The sequence below is a fragment of the Eschrichtius robustus genome, chromosome 3 (assembly GCF_028021215.1).
Source record: "Eschrichtius robustus isolate mEscRob2 chromosome 3, mEscRob2.pri, whole genome shotgun sequence".
NCBI lineage: Eukaryota > Metazoa > Chordata > Mammalia > Artiodactyla > Eschrichtiidae > Eschrichtius > Eschrichtius robustus.
In genome coordinates, this window is record NC_090826.1 from 133,178,926 (window position 1) to 133,196,976 (window position 18,051).

General features: G+C 35.4%; 1 protein-coding gene across 3 annotated transcripts in view; it reads right to left on the minus strand.

Annotated features, from left to right (window-relative positions):
- The window catches only part of COP1 (COP1 E3 ubiquitin ligase), a 273,507-nt gene that overhangs the window by 177,062 nt on the left and 78,394 nt on the right, over positions 1 to 18,051 (minus strand). For all 3 annotated transcript variants that reach the window (XM_068541298.1, XM_068541299.1, XM_068541297.1), the window contains one exon: positions 1,239 to 1,296. In XM_068541298.1, the coding sequence (XP_068397399.1) occupies positions 1,239 to 1,296 (58 nt within the window). The remainder of the gene's footprint in view (positions 1 to 1,238; positions 1,297 to 18,051) is intronic.

An 18,051-nucleotide genomic window follows, 5' to 3' on the forward strand; every position in this document is an offset into this window, starting at 1 on the left:
CTGATATATCCCATTGTCTTATTAAAAAAACACCTAGATCTGGTGCTTTCATGGCTGTTCAGAAACAGATACAAACCAATCTATAAACTTACTATAAAAAAACAATAGGCCAAATCCAAGCATGCAGTTGAAGATAACACAGGATATACAGAGTAGTTACACAAACTAACCATAAAAGTAATAGAGGCAGTTATTTAAGTAGTGGGGAAAGAAAAACACAAATAAAAGCTGTATGATCCGAAAGAATTTTCTTTCCACTTTGATAAAAATAACTGCACTATCACATAAAATGAATATACAAATGAACATGCCTTATTTGAATGCCTTATTTTTTTTCCTTTTAAGGAAAAAAGGATATTATAAAGGATACTGTAAGGACAATTTGTAAAATCTACTGAGTAAGATATAGGGATTAGATAATAGCACCATATCAACATTAATTTCTTGAATTTTAAAGTTATATTGTGATTACATAGGACAATATCCTTGTTTTTAAGGAAATATACACTGGGGTATTTAGAGATAAAGGAACATTATGTCTGTACCCTGCTCAAACATCCAAAGAAAAAATTTTATGTGTGTATATGTAAAAGAGAGAGAATGAGAATGATAAAGCAAATGTGATCAAATGTTAATATCTGGATAATCTGCATACAGTATATAAAGGAATTATTTTTTACCATTCTTGTAACTTCTAAGTCTGAAGTTATTTCAATGTGAAAAGTTAAAAAAAAAAAAAAAAAAAAAAAAGTCTGGCCTAAAAATTATATTTGACAAATATCAGCATCCCCAAGTCAGAGATGAAGACAGTAAGAATCAAAATAATCATACAATTAATTAAAGAAAAGGAGAAGCCAGAGTCTATTTTACTCAAGCCTGTAGTTTACTTTCCACAGAAAAGCTACATGTTTCAACATAATAATGGGTAATCATCAATAAATTACAACTTTCCTATCTCTGAGAGAAGCAATGCCCTGATTACTCATAATTTCCTCTTATGGTATTTCCTTCCTCTCAAGGTCTGATGTTACCAGTATATTAAAAAATTTTTTTAACTCAGTGATGAGCAAATATATATTTGATTATGTATCAGAGCTATTCAAGTCCTAATCAATGCCACAGCATTCAAAACAGCTGTCTTTATGACAGGACATTCCAGTAAACTCATCTGTGATTTTACAACTCAGGTGATTATATTTATGGTACCACTAGAACATACTGTTAGATGTATCATTTACCTGAGAACTGCCACTGAAACCTGGAGGTTGGCTGTATTCTGTGGAATCAATAATACTACTGCAAAATGAAGAAAGAAAAATGTGATTTCAGTTTTTACATTCTCTTAGCAACAAAAAAAGTAAATCTAAAATATATCATATATAAATTCAATATTTCTAATTTCTATGCAAAGAAAATATTTATTACCAATAATTTAATTAGACATCAAATAAATACATATCCCATAAACAAAAAATTAGTAAATATTTAAACAATTTACCCCTTCATCCCACCACCTTAAATATACCCACCTTGAAAGAATGTCAGTAGGGAATAATCATAAGATAGGTGTATATATAGAAGTATTTCCTACAATTTCATTTTCAGATAGGTTAATAAGCTGTTTGAACTCTAAGGAAAAGAGGACTTAGAATATTGGGAAAAGAGCACAAGCATGAAATCAAAAGCTATGGTTAACAGATCCTGTTATGACACTAGAGCTACTGCCCTTGGACAAATACCTTATAATAACTGTTTCCGTATCTGCAAAGTGAGATGAGTGGAGACTAGCTATCTCTAGCTATATCTAGAGTCCCTTCAAGCTCCAAAATGTTATGATAATCACCTCACGTGAAAGAAAACTATCAAAGGAATGGAAGAAATGGTAAAATACCAATAATCTTTCTTTCATAACCCAAAATCTATATTCTAATTACCTCTGCCCTAGTGGAACATAATCTACTTTCTCTATTGGTTCTTTCTATTTGATTATATTCTCTGTGCATTTTCCTACCTAACCCTAGAAAAACCTCTAGAAGTCCCGACTAGCTTTTCTTCCTAAGAGTGCTATCTTACCATATCTATCTTATCACTTCACTCTTATCTCCTACCCTTCTTTAAATAAATTAGCCTACGAGGACTATTAACACCTGAAAATGATATAATTTATACATCAACCATGACAGATCAACAGTTTTTTACATTTTTAAAAATTCTTCCCTATTTCTACTATAGAAATGTTTATATTTTTGTCTACCCTAATGAAATTAAGGAATTAAGTATACTAATTTCAGTGCGTCTCTTTACATAAATATACAAAATCATTATTCACTTCAGTACTCAAATAATCACAAAGGTTATAATATGAGAGGCACTCTTAAGAGTACAGAGTGGGTTTGAATTTCACCTGTTAGCAGCTAAATGACTCTGGGCAAGTTATTGATCTTATTTGGCCTCTAGCTTCTCCATCTGCTAAATGAGTAAGATACTTCAGAGAGGTATAAGATTTAATTAAGTGGGTTAATTTCTCAGTACAATGCCAAAAAACGGTAGATGTTCAATAAATTTTACCCTTTATTAATAAAATTCGTCAATAACATACAACCTTACGCTTTCAAAAATATAATAAATGAGATGCAACTGTCTTCACAGTAGTCTTTTTTTATAAAGCAATACATAATAATAGATATTCACTGTGTTCTTAACCATTCCTATAGTAAGACTTATGTAAGAAAGACCCTTCAAAGCACTTATACTACAAATTAAAGAATTAACACAATCTTGTAATGAATTTCTTTTGATGAAATATAACCAATGCTCACTTTCCTTACACAGAGTCATGAACTGATATGACAGGATCACATGCTATTTTCAGTATACTCTAACCAGGGACTAACAGGGCTAAAAATGAGGAAATGCCATGCATTCAAAAATCTGTGTTCCTTGGTCAGAATGGCCATCATCAAAAAATCTACAAACAATAAAGGCTGGAGAGGATGTGGAGAAAAGGGAACCCTCTTGCACTGTTGGTGGAAATGTAAATTGATACAGTCACTATGGAGAACAGTATGGAGGTTTCTTAAAAAACTAAAAATAGAATTACCATATGACCCAGCAATCCCACTACTGGGCATATACCCTGAGAAAACCATAATTCAAAAAGAGACGTGTACCACAATGTTCATGCAGCACTATTTACAATAGCCAGGACATGGAAGCAACCTAAGTGTCCATCGACAGATGAATGGATAAAGAAGATGTGGCACATATATACAATGGAATATTACTCAACCATAAAAAGAAATGAAATTGAGTTATTTGCAGTTAGGTGGATGGACCTAGAGACTGTCATACAGAATGAAGTAGGTCAGAAAGAGAAAAATAAATACCATATGCTAACACATATATATGGAATCTAAAAAAAAAAAAAAATGGTTCTAATGAACCTAGGGGCAGGACAGGAGTAAAGATGCAAATGTAGAGAATGGACTTGAGGACATGGGGAGGGGGAAGGGTAAGCTGGGACGAAGTGAGAGAGTAGCATTGACATATATACACTACCAAATGTAAAATAGATAGCCAGTGGGAAGCAGCTGCATAGCACAGGGAGATCAGCTCGGTGCTTTGTGACCACCTAGAGGGGTGGGATAGGGCGGGTGGGAGGGAGACGCAAGAGGGAGGGGATATGGGGATATATGTATGCATGTGGCTGATTCACTTTGTTATACAGCAGAAACTAACAACAACATTGTAAAGCAATTATACTCCAATAAAGATGTTAAAAAAAAAAAATCTGTGTTCCTTCCACTAATGAAACCCAATTCCCTATTATCTGTATAAACATTAATAAAATTATTAAGCTGCACATTTAGAGGTTGACAGAACAGAACTATTTCTAGATATAATTATTTTATGGTGTTGTAATTCAGACTTCTTTGACTGCAGGCTGGAACAATGATATTGATATATCAGTGTATATAGTGAGATAACACTACATTTCAAATACATGTTTAAAAATAGTACTCATCAGATTGTTGAAGGTATTGAAATTACAGGTATTAAATGGTATTTTATTAATAATAACTGCAGAGTTTGAAATTTATTTTATTTCAGATCTTAATCTTATTCACTAAGAAAATTTATTAATGCATACACAACTGCAACAGAAGCAATCTGAGAAAATAAATCCCTTTAATTCTGCTTTTTAAAATGTGTGTGTGTGTGTGCGCGTGTGTGTGTGTGTGTGTTTCTATGTGTGTATAAAGTAACATGATTAGAAGAGAATATTAGAAAGCACTGCCTGGGCTGGGTTCTCTTGATTCTGGTGCTATTCTACTTCTTATCTCTGAGTTAGCGACAATCCACAGATGGTAATGACAACAGCAATATTAATAGCTATCATTTATTGAGCATTTACCATGCTCTAGGCACTGACCTGAGTAATTTAAACTTCATAACTCAGGTAGACACTATTATTATTCCTATTTCTCAAGTGAGGAAACTCAGCCACTGACAGATTATACGTTTGGCCCAAGTTAACAAAGTTAGCCAATAGCAGAGTTAGGATTCAAAGCCACGCAGTCAGGTTCTAGAGTCTACACTGAGCCACCATGCTATGCTCCCTAGGCACATCATATTCTACAACTGAAGAGTGAGGAAATCCTGGATTAGCCCAACCCACTTCATAGACATAATTTAAGGAGAAAAGTGAAAAAAACGGCAACCTGTAAATATGAGAGTCATCAATTATTTCAAATACATGTCAAATAAATAACTTGAAATTATTTCAAATAAATTATAAAAATAAAGCCACCAAAAATGGCAAGGGCAAGAAGAAAATTTCAAGATAGTAACTAAAACTGAGTTAGGAATAATACACTTTATTCATGATGGGGAAAATAAGATGATAAAAAAATTCTTAATGTTCTTGCTAGTGACAACGAGGAGCTCAGCTAAAAACATATGAAAACTATACAGCTGTTAATCCAAGTTACAAGGGAAATTCACAGTTATGCAAGTAGATGTCACAAAACTACTTACTGTCACTTAAATTATTTGCTTCCAAAGGCAAAGATATACTTTGTAATTAAAAGATAGACTTTTACAAATGAACTTATATACAAAACAGAAACAGATTCAAAGGCATAGAAAACAAATTTATGGTACCAAAGGGGAAATGGGGGGGAGGGATAAATTAGGAGTTTGGGATTAACAGATACACACCACTATATATAAAATAGATAATCAACAAGGACCTACTGTACAGCACAGGGACCTATACAATTTTGTAATGACCTATAAGGGAAAAAAAATCTGAAAAAGAATATATATATATATATATATATGTATATGTATTTATGTGTGTATATATATGTATTTATGTGTGTATTTGTGTATATATGTGTGCATGTGTGTGTGTGTGTGTATATATATATATATATATATATATATAACTGAATCACATTGCAGTACACCTGAAACTAACACAACATTGCAAATCAACTGTCCTTCAATTTAAAAAAAAGAAATAAAAAATATGTTTAAATAAATAATAAAAAAAAGACTGTTAAGTCAATTTCACATATAAGCTATATCTATAATGAATAGGAAGCTAAGAGAAAACAGTGTTTTACTCTTGGTAAAAATAGTGGGTAACTAGTTTTAGACTGGGCTTTTACTTGAAAAAGGATAATTCACATTCAAATACCAATAGGCACAAAATTAATTAAATGATAGAGGATTTTAATATGTGAGCAAAATAAAATGTATTGAGATAATTTAAGGCTGAACATAAAGAAAATAACATTATGAGGTTTTTAAATAAATAATGGAATTGAATGAACCAAACAAAAAAAAATCTGTGTACACACATGAAATCAGACTAATTTCTGTCACTGATTTGTTTTTCCATTACTATAAACTTAAGACAGAATAAACTCTACATTCAATAAACAATATGGGGCTACTGCCAAACCCCCTTCCTTTCCAGTATTCTACATAAAATTACTGAACCAGTTTCCCAAAACTGAGCAACGTGAGAAACGTGTAACATGAAAATAATCTGACTTATAAATTTTAATAATGACTAATTAAAACCAAATATGACTTTAATTTTTTTTAAATAGTAAAGTTTGTGACTATTTTATTGCCTTTCTACCAAGGCAGTAATCCCCAGTATTATAAACAGATGAAAGCTAAAGCACTTGCTCTCCTCAAAATAATGCTTTTCTGTCACTTACTTAACATAGAAGCATTGAATTTCAAATTAATGGTAAACGCCACTTACTAAAAAACCAAAATTTTCGTGGCCCCAGTTTTGCAGACACCTCAGGAGATACTAGAAATCACTCTTCAGTTTTGATTTTTCCTTTCTAATTCCACATACCCTTTAACATTTGACAAAGCTATTCAAACAAATCATACAAAATCAACATGACTCATCTATTGAGTGCTACCATCTACTGAGTGCTTATTATGTGTCAGGTATTATTCTCTCATTTCCTTACATGTATGACCACATTTTATCAGTCAAGACTGGTCTTATTATCCTCATTTTAATAATGAGAAAACTGAGGTGTACAGAAGTTAATAATAAACTTGCCTAAGTTCAAACTGCTAATAAGGTGTGGAATTGAAATTTGAACCCAGGCAGTATAATTCCAGAATCCTTATGTAAGACTGCCGAAGTGACATATGTTTTCTCTTCTTGAAGAATCACTGCCCTGCCATTTTTGAACGATAAGTTTCTATTGATCTTCTTTTTGATGTTTTATTATTAACTCGATGATCTCCAAAACCGTTTTACCTCCCAAGGTTTTACAGGCTCCAGAGTAAGGATGTCTGCTTTAGAATACTGATTATGCTATTAAATATGTGAGGCTGGGCAAATTGCTTCATCTCTATGACTCAATTTACTTCATTTGTAAAATGAAAAGGACACACGGCATTTATTCTGAGGGCTATATGAGATTAACACATGTAAATTACAAAACAGTACCTAATACACATATGTATGTTACTCTGACAGTTACAACTTTTGCAAATGCAATTCTCTAGGACAGTAATAATTTCCTGATTTTGATGCAAAATTCAATTGAAATTAACATGAAATCTTTTCTCCTACAGTGTCTCGGACTCATTAGAATAGACAGTACTACTACTCATCTTGTGGTATTTGTAAGAATTTCAACAAGATATTACAACAAATTTTATACAACAGATTTTACACAAATAAACATCGGTGATTTCAATGGCCTTTTCAGCAATATACAGTTTGGCTTTTAAAAATATTGGGCTTGGGACCTCCCTGGTGGTCCAGTGCTTAAGACTTCACGCTCCCAATGGAGATGACCTGGGTTCGATCCCTGGTCAGGGAACTAGATCCCGAATGCCGCAACTAAGAGCCTGCATGTCACAACTTAAAATCCCACATGCCCCAACGAAGATCCTGCAACTGAGATCCGAAGCAGACAAATAAATAAATAAATAAATATTTTTAAAAATAATACTAAATAAATAATAAAATTAAAATTAAAAAATTAAAATATTGGGCTCAAAAAAATTACACAAAACCATATGATCATCTCAATAGATGCAGAGAAAGCTTTCGACAAAATTCAACACCCATTTATGACAAAAACCCTCCAGAAAGTAGGCATAGAGGGAACTTACCTCAACATAATAAAGGCCATATATGACAAACCCACAGCCAACATCGTCCTCAATGGTGAAAAACTGTAACCATTTCCACTAAGACCAGAAACAAGACAAGGCTGCCTACTCTCACCACTATTATTCAACATAGTTTTGGAAGTCCTAGCCATGGCAATCAGAGAGGAAAAAGAAATAAAAGGAATCCAAATTGGAAAAGAAGAATTAAAGCTGTCACTGTTTGCAGATGACATGACACTATACATAGAGAATCCTAAAGATGCTACTAGAAAACTACTAGAGCTAATCAATGAATCTGGTAAAGTAGCAGGATACAAAATTAATGCACAGAAATCTCTTAGGTTTCTATACACTAATGATGAAAAATCTGAAAGTGAAATCAAGAAAACACTCCCATTTACCACTGCAACAAAAAGAATAAAATACCTAGGAATAAACCTACCTAAGGAGACAAAAGACCTGCATGCAGAAAATTATAAGACACTGATGAAAGAAATTAAAGATGATACAAACAGATGGAGAGATCACCATATTCTTGGATTGGAAGAATCAACATTGTGAAAATGACTCTACTACACAAAGCAATCTACAGATTCAATGCAATCCCTATCAAACTACCACTGGCATTTTTCACAGAACTAGAACAAAAAAATTCACAATTTGTATGGAAACACAAAAGACCCCGAATAGCCAAAGCAATCTTGAGAACGAAAAACGGAGCTGGAGGAATCAGGATCCATGACTTCATACAATACTTACAAAGCTACAGTAATCAAGACAGTATGCTACAGGCATAAAAACAGAAATATAGATCAATGGAACAGGATAGAAAGCCCAGAGATAAACCCACGCACATATGGTCACCTTATCTTTGATAAAGGAGGCAAGAATATACAATGGAGAAAAGACAGCCTCTTCAATAAGTGGTGCTGGGAAAACTGGACAGTTACATGTAAAAGGATGAAATTAGAACACTCCCTAACACCATACACAAAAATAAACTCAAAATGGATTAAGACCTAAATGTAAGGCCAGACACTATCAAACTCTCAGAGGAAAACATAGGCAGAACACTCTATGACATAAATCACAGCAAGATCCTCTTTGACCCACCTCCTAGAGAAATGGAAATAAAAACAAAAATAAACAAATGGGACCTAATGAAACTTAAAAGCTTTTGCACAGCAAAGGAAACCATAAACAAGACAAAAAGACAACCCTCAGAATGGGAGAAAGTATTTGCAAATGAAGCAACTGACAAAGGCTTAATCTCCAAAATTTACAAGCAGCTCATGCAGCTCAATATCAAAAAAACAAACAACCCAATCCAAAAATGGGCAGAAGATGTAAACAGACGTTTCTCCAAAGAAGATATACAGATTGCCAACAAACACATGAAAGAATGCTCAACATCATTAATCATTAGAGAAATGCAAATCAAAACTACAATGAGATATCATCTCACACTGGTCAGAATGGCCATCATCAAAAAAATCTACAAACAATAAATGCTGGAGAGGGTGTGGAGCAAAGGGAACCCTCTTGCACTATTGGTGGGAATGTAAATTGATACAGCCACTATAGAGAACAGTATGGAGGGTCCTTAAAAAACTAAAAATAGAACTACCATACGACCCAGCAATCCCACTACTGGGCATATACCCAGAGAAAACCATAACTCAAAAAGAATCATATACCACAATGTTCATTGCAGCTCTATTTACAATAGCCAGGACATGGAAGCAACCTAAGTGTCCACTGACAGATGAATGGATAAAGAAGATGTGGCACATATATACAATGGAATATTACTCCGCCATAAAAAGAAACGAAATTGAGTTATTTGTAGTGAGGTGGATGGACCTAGAGTCTGTCGTACAGAGTGAAGTAAGTCACAAAGAGAAAAACAAATACTGTATGCTAACACATATATATGGAATCTAGAAAAAAAAAAATGGTCATGAAGAACCTAGGGGCAAGACGGAAATAAAGACACAGACCTACTAGAGAATGGACTTGAGGACATGGGGAGGAGGAAGGGTAAGCTGGGTCAAAGTGAGAGAGTGGCATGGACACATATACACTACCAAATGTAAAATCGATAGCTAGTGGGAAGCAGCCACATAGCACAGGGAGATCAGCTCGGTGCTTTGTGACCACCTGGAGGGGTGGCATAGGGAGGGTGGAGGGAGGGAGACGCAAGAGGGAAGAGATATGGGGACATATGTATATGTATAACTGATTCACTTTGTTATAAAGCAGAAACTAACACACCATTTTAAAGCAATTATACTCCAATAAAGATGTTAAACAAACAAAAAAAAAGATTACCTAAAACTTCAGTTCCTAAAACCCAAAACTATGAAAATCAAACACTTTTTGTAACTTTTTGAAGTGAAAACCTGACCTGAACAGATTCGATACTGTTTATCTCACTGACTGCTAACATGCATGCTTCAATGCTGAAATATTAATGTGCTTGATTATATGGAACCGCGTTTTACTCCTCCTCCAGTATATGTAATATATGGCATATGTACTGTGTTACCTTTCTAAATTGGGGAGGGAAGGGTATGGGGGCACAGACATAACACTACATAATGAAACACATCTGACTCCAAAGGTTTCCCAAAAAGGTTATGAAAACCTATATATCATACAAGCTTTGGATTTACTTCAGGAACGTAAGGGTAGTTCAATAATAAAATTATTGGGCTCCAAAGTACATATCTATGATCTTTAGGAAAAAGAGATTCAATTTATTCTTCAAAGAATAGAAGTTATCAGAGTATTTCAAATATCCAGGAAAAACTTCCCCCAACACCCTTTGTCCCCTTTTAATGGTAGATGGTTAGAAACGGTTGTAGATATACAGTACATAGGAGGACTGTACGAACCTAATATTACGCTGCCTTTTAAAAGGTCTGTAATTCCATAATATTACTAAAGTTTAAAAAGAAAAGCAAAAGGGCAATTCATTTTAAAGTTTTCATTATAAGAGCTTCCTCAGGGAGAAACTTACTGCTGGCAGATGTGAAAAGCAAATGTAATGGAAAATTTCTGAAAGATGGAACAGGTCTGAATCTACTGCTTTACTGCCTTTGGAAGTAAATAATTTGCTTGGTAGAATTTCAAAAACAGAATAATAAGCTCAAAAGAAGACTGACAAAACTCATTTGTCTCCAACAAAGCTAATAAAAGTCCCAGTTTGTTAGGCTAAGTGTTGCATTTGACTCCGTTATATTCTAACCACTTATCAATGAGTGGGAATAGTTATAATAGTTACAATTTAGTTATAATTCGCAGAGGAGAAATTTTTAATTATCAGATGATGTAATTGCCACAAATCTTAGTGTTACAAAAACCCAGGTCTCTGAAATCATCTCAGAAAAAGGTTTTAAAAACAAAGAAAGCAGAGGAAGCATTCCAAAAATAGCAACAAAAGATTCAAAGGTAGAGGATCTGAATGGGAAAAATATACTGGAACTTGGGTAGGGGAGAGACAGTAAACAGCAGAAATAGAAAATGGTGACAGCACATGAAATTTTATGCTTGCATTCAATTATCCTTATATCTAAGCTAGGGTTACAATGTATAGCTTTGGTTTTCCCAGCCTCTCCCATCCCTGACCTCCCAGAATCAAGGTACACCTATAATAAGCAAAGGGGTGAAAAGTTTCCTACATGACTCTAACCTGAAAGCGCAAAAGGCCATAAGCAAGAGGGTCTAATCACAGTAATACGATTGGAATCAACAGGGAATGGTTGTTAAATACCAATAATTTGCTTCCTTCCAAGAAACGTAATTTTAACTGCTTTGGCTCTCTCAAGCCCAGGAACATAACTCGAGGCATTTTTAAGACATTACAGAAGGATATGTAACTTTACAAAGTACAGAGTAAAATAAATAGAAAATTTTACCCTATCTTCCCCAAAGATGAAATAAACTTAAGATAGTTATAAAACTTTAGTGTTGAATGTCAGAGCTTTCTTTTATGAAAAGGAAAATAAGTATATCTTACTTAGAGATTTTTAAAACATGTCAGTAATACAGACGTATTCACTGCCCACTAAACCAGTATTTACGTATTTTTAAAGTATGATCCTCCAGGCCTACATGTGAATCTCAGGAACTCACCTCAGACCTAATGATCAGATTTTGGGGGTGGGGTTCAAAAATCTGCATGTCAAACAAGAGGTTTGGTTGACACTCATGCACATCGAAATCTGTCCTATTCACACCTCAGATTTCAGAATTAGAAAGGACTGGTAGTATCTTTACCAAGCAGTGACAATTACAGTTTATAACAAGAACCCAAAGATGTTTTTCAAAAATCCTAAAATACCTACTCATCAAACATAATTACTAAAGTTTTAAAGTTAAATGCATTTTGATTATTTTAATTACTGGAATCAAAAAGTCTATTTACACCACATTTTAAGCAGAATAATTAATTTGACAGCATAGCTTATTTTCCATCCTTTATATAACCATGTGAGCAGAGTTCTAGGGTCTGTCATATTCACAGCTGTATCTCCAGTGCCTAAAACTGTGTTTTATACATGCCTGATACACCTCCAAAAACTGGCTGAGTGACTGAAGGATTCTTCAAATATTCTAAATAAAGGAAATTGAACTATTTCAAAAAAATTTTTCATTACTTGCTGCAATTCTATTACCTATCAAATTAATGAGAAACTACAGATGTATGAAGAGTACCCTTTACATTATTGCCAAGGAAATTTGTTTTCTGTGTTTGTGTTTCTTTGTGTTTGTTCAAGTTGAAAATTCCATAAGATTCTTCAGTATCCTCCATCGCCTATGGCATCCTCTGCATGGTATAGGGTCAGAGTTAAGGCAAGTAATCCTCAGTACTCGCCACAATAAATGCAAGTGTAGCAGAGATTTCTTAAGGTCTGTTCATAATCATCTAACCTTGGAAATACAAGTCCCCTATATACGAACCTTCAAGTTGCGAACTTTCAAAGATGCAAACATGTGTTCGCATGTCCAATCACATAAGTTAGTTCACGTGTCTGGTGTACATTGTCACACGCATGCCTCCTCTATAAGTGGTTGTGCTTTTGTGTACTTTACTGTACAGTACTATATAGAGTACAGTAGTACAGTATCTTTATTTCAAGCCCAGGATGTCCAGAAGCAATGGTAAAAGCAGTGGTGATGTAGCTGGTACTGCTAAGAATCACCAAGAGAGACAAGAGGAAGAAGAAGTAACTGAAGAACCGAAGAGATTCACGATACAGGAAATGGCAAGGGGATTTTCTTTGAGGAGGCACTGTTAGTTTTTGAGGCATAGGACCTGAATGTAGAACGGTACATGAAGGTTGCAGCTACCGTTCAGAATGCAATCCAGTGCTACCGTGTCATCTATGACGAGAAAAAAAGAGCTACTACCCAGACATCACTGGATTGTTTTTTCAAGAGAGTAGAGAGAATTGAATCCAGCAAGGAACCAGAACCTGTGCCATCAAACTCAGGAGTGAGCAGCTTGCCCTCCGACTCCTATTACTGATGATCCTTCAGCTCTACCATCTCCCACCTCTTCTCCCTCCTCCAGTCGGTAACTCTTCTTGCCTGTTCCCTTGATGCCAGCCCTTGTATGCCAGGTGTTGTACTGTACTACTGTACTTTTCAAGGTACTGTACTATAAGATGAAAAATGTTTTCTTTATTTTTTGTGTTTGTTTTTTATGTATTATTTGTGTGAAAAGTATTATAAACCTATTACAGTACAGTACTATATAGCCGATTGTGTTAGTTGGGTACCTAGGCTAACTTTGTTGGACTTAACGAACAAATTGGACTTACGAATGCTCTCTAGGAACGAAACTCATTCGTATGTAGGAGACTTACTGTACGGAAAATAGTGTCAGGCTGTGTATGGAGAATTTCCTATATTGTATAATTCCCCTCCTGGATAAAGGGAAATAAATGTTATATTAAAAACTCTTTAGGTTTATGTAGAAGATTTGTTTAAAATATATAATAAATTAGGGACAAATCTGTAAGGATTAGAGTTAGACTTGACCGTAAGAACATTTCAATTCCTACGTTTTAAAAACAGTTATCTTAGGAAATTCCCCGGCAGTCCAGTGGTTAGGACTCCGCGCTTTCACTGCCAAGGGCCAGGGTTCGGTCCCTGGTTGGGAAACTAAGATCCCACAAGCCACGCAATGTGGCCAAAAAATAAATAAATAAAAGACAATGAAATAAATAAATAAATAGATAGATAAATAAATAAAAATTAAAATAAAATTTAAGAAGTTATCTTCCCAAGTAAAACAAAGCAGTTAAACCAATAATAATTGCCAAAAAGTACCAAAAACTTAAGCATTAATATGTGAAGAAGAAGCCATTAACACTGCTCTGGTCAGTGGTCATAATCCAGCCAAAGACCCAATATGCAATAACAGAGAAGATGGGTCCATTTTCATCCACTATACCAAAGAGCCATCCCTAACCACCAACCACCCTCTCCCCATCACACATTTTTTTTTTTAATGACTTGGGGGAGGGGGCATGTCACGGGGTTAAGTATAACTGCATAGAGCTGTGTGGGTGAGTTAAAGAGGAATTTCTTAACCTAGTCCAGGAGCCATTACACAATATCAAATTCCTTGAATTTTACTAGTTTATTCACTCAAATGATAAAATATACAAATTCACAAGGTACTAACTCACCGTTATATATATATATATATATATATATTCTTTATAATAGTTAAATACTTCTAACATCCATAAAGTGACCCCTTGCTTTTTCCTTCATTTTGATTCATCTGGACCTTTGGCAAAAATGACAGACACACAGGGACTTCCCTGGTGGCGCAGTGGTTAAGAATCCGCCTGCCAGTGCAGGGGACATGGTTTTGAGCCCTGGTCTGGGAAGATCCCACATGCCGCAGAGCAACTAAGCTGTGTGCCACAACTACTGAGCCTGCACTCTAGAGCCCGCGAGCCACACCTACTGAGCCCACGTGCCACAACTACTGAAGCCTGCACACCTAAGAGCCCTTGCTCCGTAACAAGGGAAGCCACCACAATGAGAAGCCCGCGCAGCACAACGAAGAGTAGCCCCCACTCACCGCAACTAGAGAAAGCCTGCACACAGCAACAAAGACCCAACGCAGCCAAAAATTAAAATTAGAATTAAAAAATTAAAAAATTAAAAAAAAAAATAGAGAAAAGCTCACCCTTGGCTGGATTCTTGGGAGCAGCTGGGGTGGGGTGGGGTGGGATAGCTACTTAAGAGAGAAATCCAGGGGAATTCCCTGGTGGTACAGTGGTTAAAGAGTCCACCTGCCAATGCAGGGGACATGGGTTCGAGCCCTGCTCCAGGAGGATCCTACATGTCGCAGAGCAACTAGGCCCGTGCGCCACAACTGCTGAGCCTGTGCTCTAGAGCCCGCGAGCCACAACTACTGAGCCCACGTGCCACAACTACTGAAGCCCGCGTGCTCAGAGCCCGTGCTCCAAAACAGGAGGGGCCACCGCAGTGAGAGGTCCGTGCACTGCAACTAAGAGTGGTCCCAGCTCGCCACGACTGGAGAGAGCCCACGCACAGCAACGAAGACCCAATGCAGCCAAAAATAAATAAATTTATTAAAAAAAAAAAAAAAAAAGAGAGGAATCCAGGAGGAGTTTCTAGGCAAAACACAATATAAGCAAAGGTACCCTAACATCCTGCTTGGGGAGTTAAATTCAATTCTGAAGCACAAAAATAGTAGGCAGGGTACACGGGATTATGGAAGGCCATGCAAAAGAGTTAGATCTAAACCAATTTACATGCAATGGAAAGTAACTGAACGATTTTAAGCAGGAAAGTAACATCAGATTTCTCACAATACACTGTAGAAGTATAATTAAAAGACCACTGCTCGACACCATGAGATACTTGGGGTCTAAACAAGGCAGCAGGAAGAGAACTGACAGGATATGACAATTACAGCTAATCATGGTATACAGAAAACAAACTGACGGGCCATGGAAGCAACTTAAGTGTCCACTGACAGATGAATGGATAAAGAAGATGTGGCACATATATACAATGGAATATTACTCAGCCATAAAACGAAACGAAGTTGAGTTATTTGCAGTGAGGGTGGATGGACCTAGAGTCTGTCATACAGAGTGAAGTAAGTCAGAAAGAGAAAAACAAATACCGTATGCTAACACATATATATGGAATCTAAAAAAATAAAGAAAATGGTTCTGATGAACCTAAGGGCAGGACAGGAATAAAGATGCAGAGGTAGAGAATGGACTTGAGGATACGGGGAGGGGGAAGGGTAAGCTGGAACGAAGTGAAAGAGTAGCACTGACATATATACACTACCAAATGTAAAACAGGTAGCTAGTGGGAAGCAGCCACATAGCACAGGGAGATCAGCTCAGTGCTTTGTGACCACCTAGAGGGGTGGGATAGGCAGTGTGGGAGGGAGACGCAAGAGGGAGGGGATATGGGGATATATGTATGCATATGGCTGATTCACTTTGTTATACAGCAGAAACTAATACAACATTGTAAAGCAATCATACTCCAATAAAGATGTTAAAAAAAAAAAAGAAAACAAACTGATCGGGGGTGGTAAGAGTTATATGTCTTTTCTTTTTATTTTCATTAAATACATAAACCTGACCATAAACCCAAAATCTATCTAAGGGATTTAACGATCTTATTAAAAAGGTCCTCATTATAGAAAGAAAAAAAAAAAAAAGAATCCACAAAAAGTCTTTTTTTTAAGTAAACCAATTAAAAGAGAGACCAAAACATTACAGTGAGAAATAAAAAAAAAAATCTGGCATTTAAATAATGAAGCTAATAATTATGAGGGAAAAATTATAATTCAACTACATGCTATTTCTTAAAAATAAAAAAAAACTTAAATATTGATAGTATAACGTAACATTCTTCCCATGTTTAATTTCACATCCAAATCTTAAGGGTCATTTCCCAAGAATATTTAAAGCCACATCATTTTCCCAAGTGTCTCTCTCAAACCTTGAGTGATAATCAAATTACTTGTTTCAAGAAAATATCAAAACACTCTTTTGAAGAAAATATCATGTTTGTCTATTTTCCCATCTTCAACTGTTAACCAGTCTCACCTCTGCCCAAATCTCATTTGACAATAGTGTTCCATACGATTTTAGCGATTCAGCAAAGTTTTCATAGACATCATGAAATCCTCTATCTTTTATGAGATCAGCTATTTTACTTTACAATACAACCACTTTCCTTCTCTTCCACCAATAAAATCCTATAAAATCCAATAAAATTCCACCATTTCCTCTCTCCTGGACCCTTGCAATGTTCCTAATGTTCCTCCTAGCTTCCAATGGCAGGGGGTTGAGAGGGACACAGAATCTCTATCCTCTACATGGGAACCCCAGTAAATATTTTAAAATCTAAAACAGATCCTACTCAAAACTCCCCCATGACTTTTTATTATCTCTTCACTTCATTCATGTGTCAGCTCTCTAATACATCTAATTTCCTTCCTAGGGTACTACCTACATGTTACGTACTACTACTATATTATATTTTTGCTTATTTAGCATCTGCCCCAACCTCCACACACACACCCCCCAAAAGGTAAGCTCCATAAAGGCAGGAAATTTGCCAGCTAGATTCAACACTTCAAACAGTGCCCAGTGCATCAGAGGCATTAAATAAACAGAGCCAGTTAAATGAATATAATACTATATTGTCAACAAGTTATTATAAGTCATCAATAAGATTAACAAAGACCTGGACACACAGACAGAAAGAAACACTACTGTTAAAGGCTGTGACAGAGTCATAGGACGATGAGAACCATCAGTTTATTAGAGAAGATTTTGTGGTATGACAACTTTTACTTGCCTGCATGCACTCACATAATAAATATTCCCCTGGCAAAGATTCCATGTATATCAGGAAGTGAATGTTAAGCTTAAAGATAATATCCCACAGCTGAGTCATTCCCAAGTGTTTCAAATAAAATAAAATATGGACAAAAACTAGCTGAATTACACTGGTAAAGTGACCCCAGAATCACCTAGTACTCACGAGGATTCTCCATAAAATGGTTAATGAAAAATATCAAACATCCCAGAAATGTTAACTGAATATCCCTTGTGCCCCTTCCCCACATATTGCCCCAAACTAGATCTAAAATAGCTTTCCTGAACTGACACTGGCTCTGAAGGTGAGTGTAATTTCTAGTACTGTCATTGGACTGCCTGATAATCCATGTGTTATCCTAAAACTATCTATCTGAAGAGCTTACATTAGACCACTATCCTAAATGGATTAGCAAGTTAAAAACATGTAAAATTGCTCTTGCTTTGAACACAACAAAAAAGTTCAAATTCAAATTTT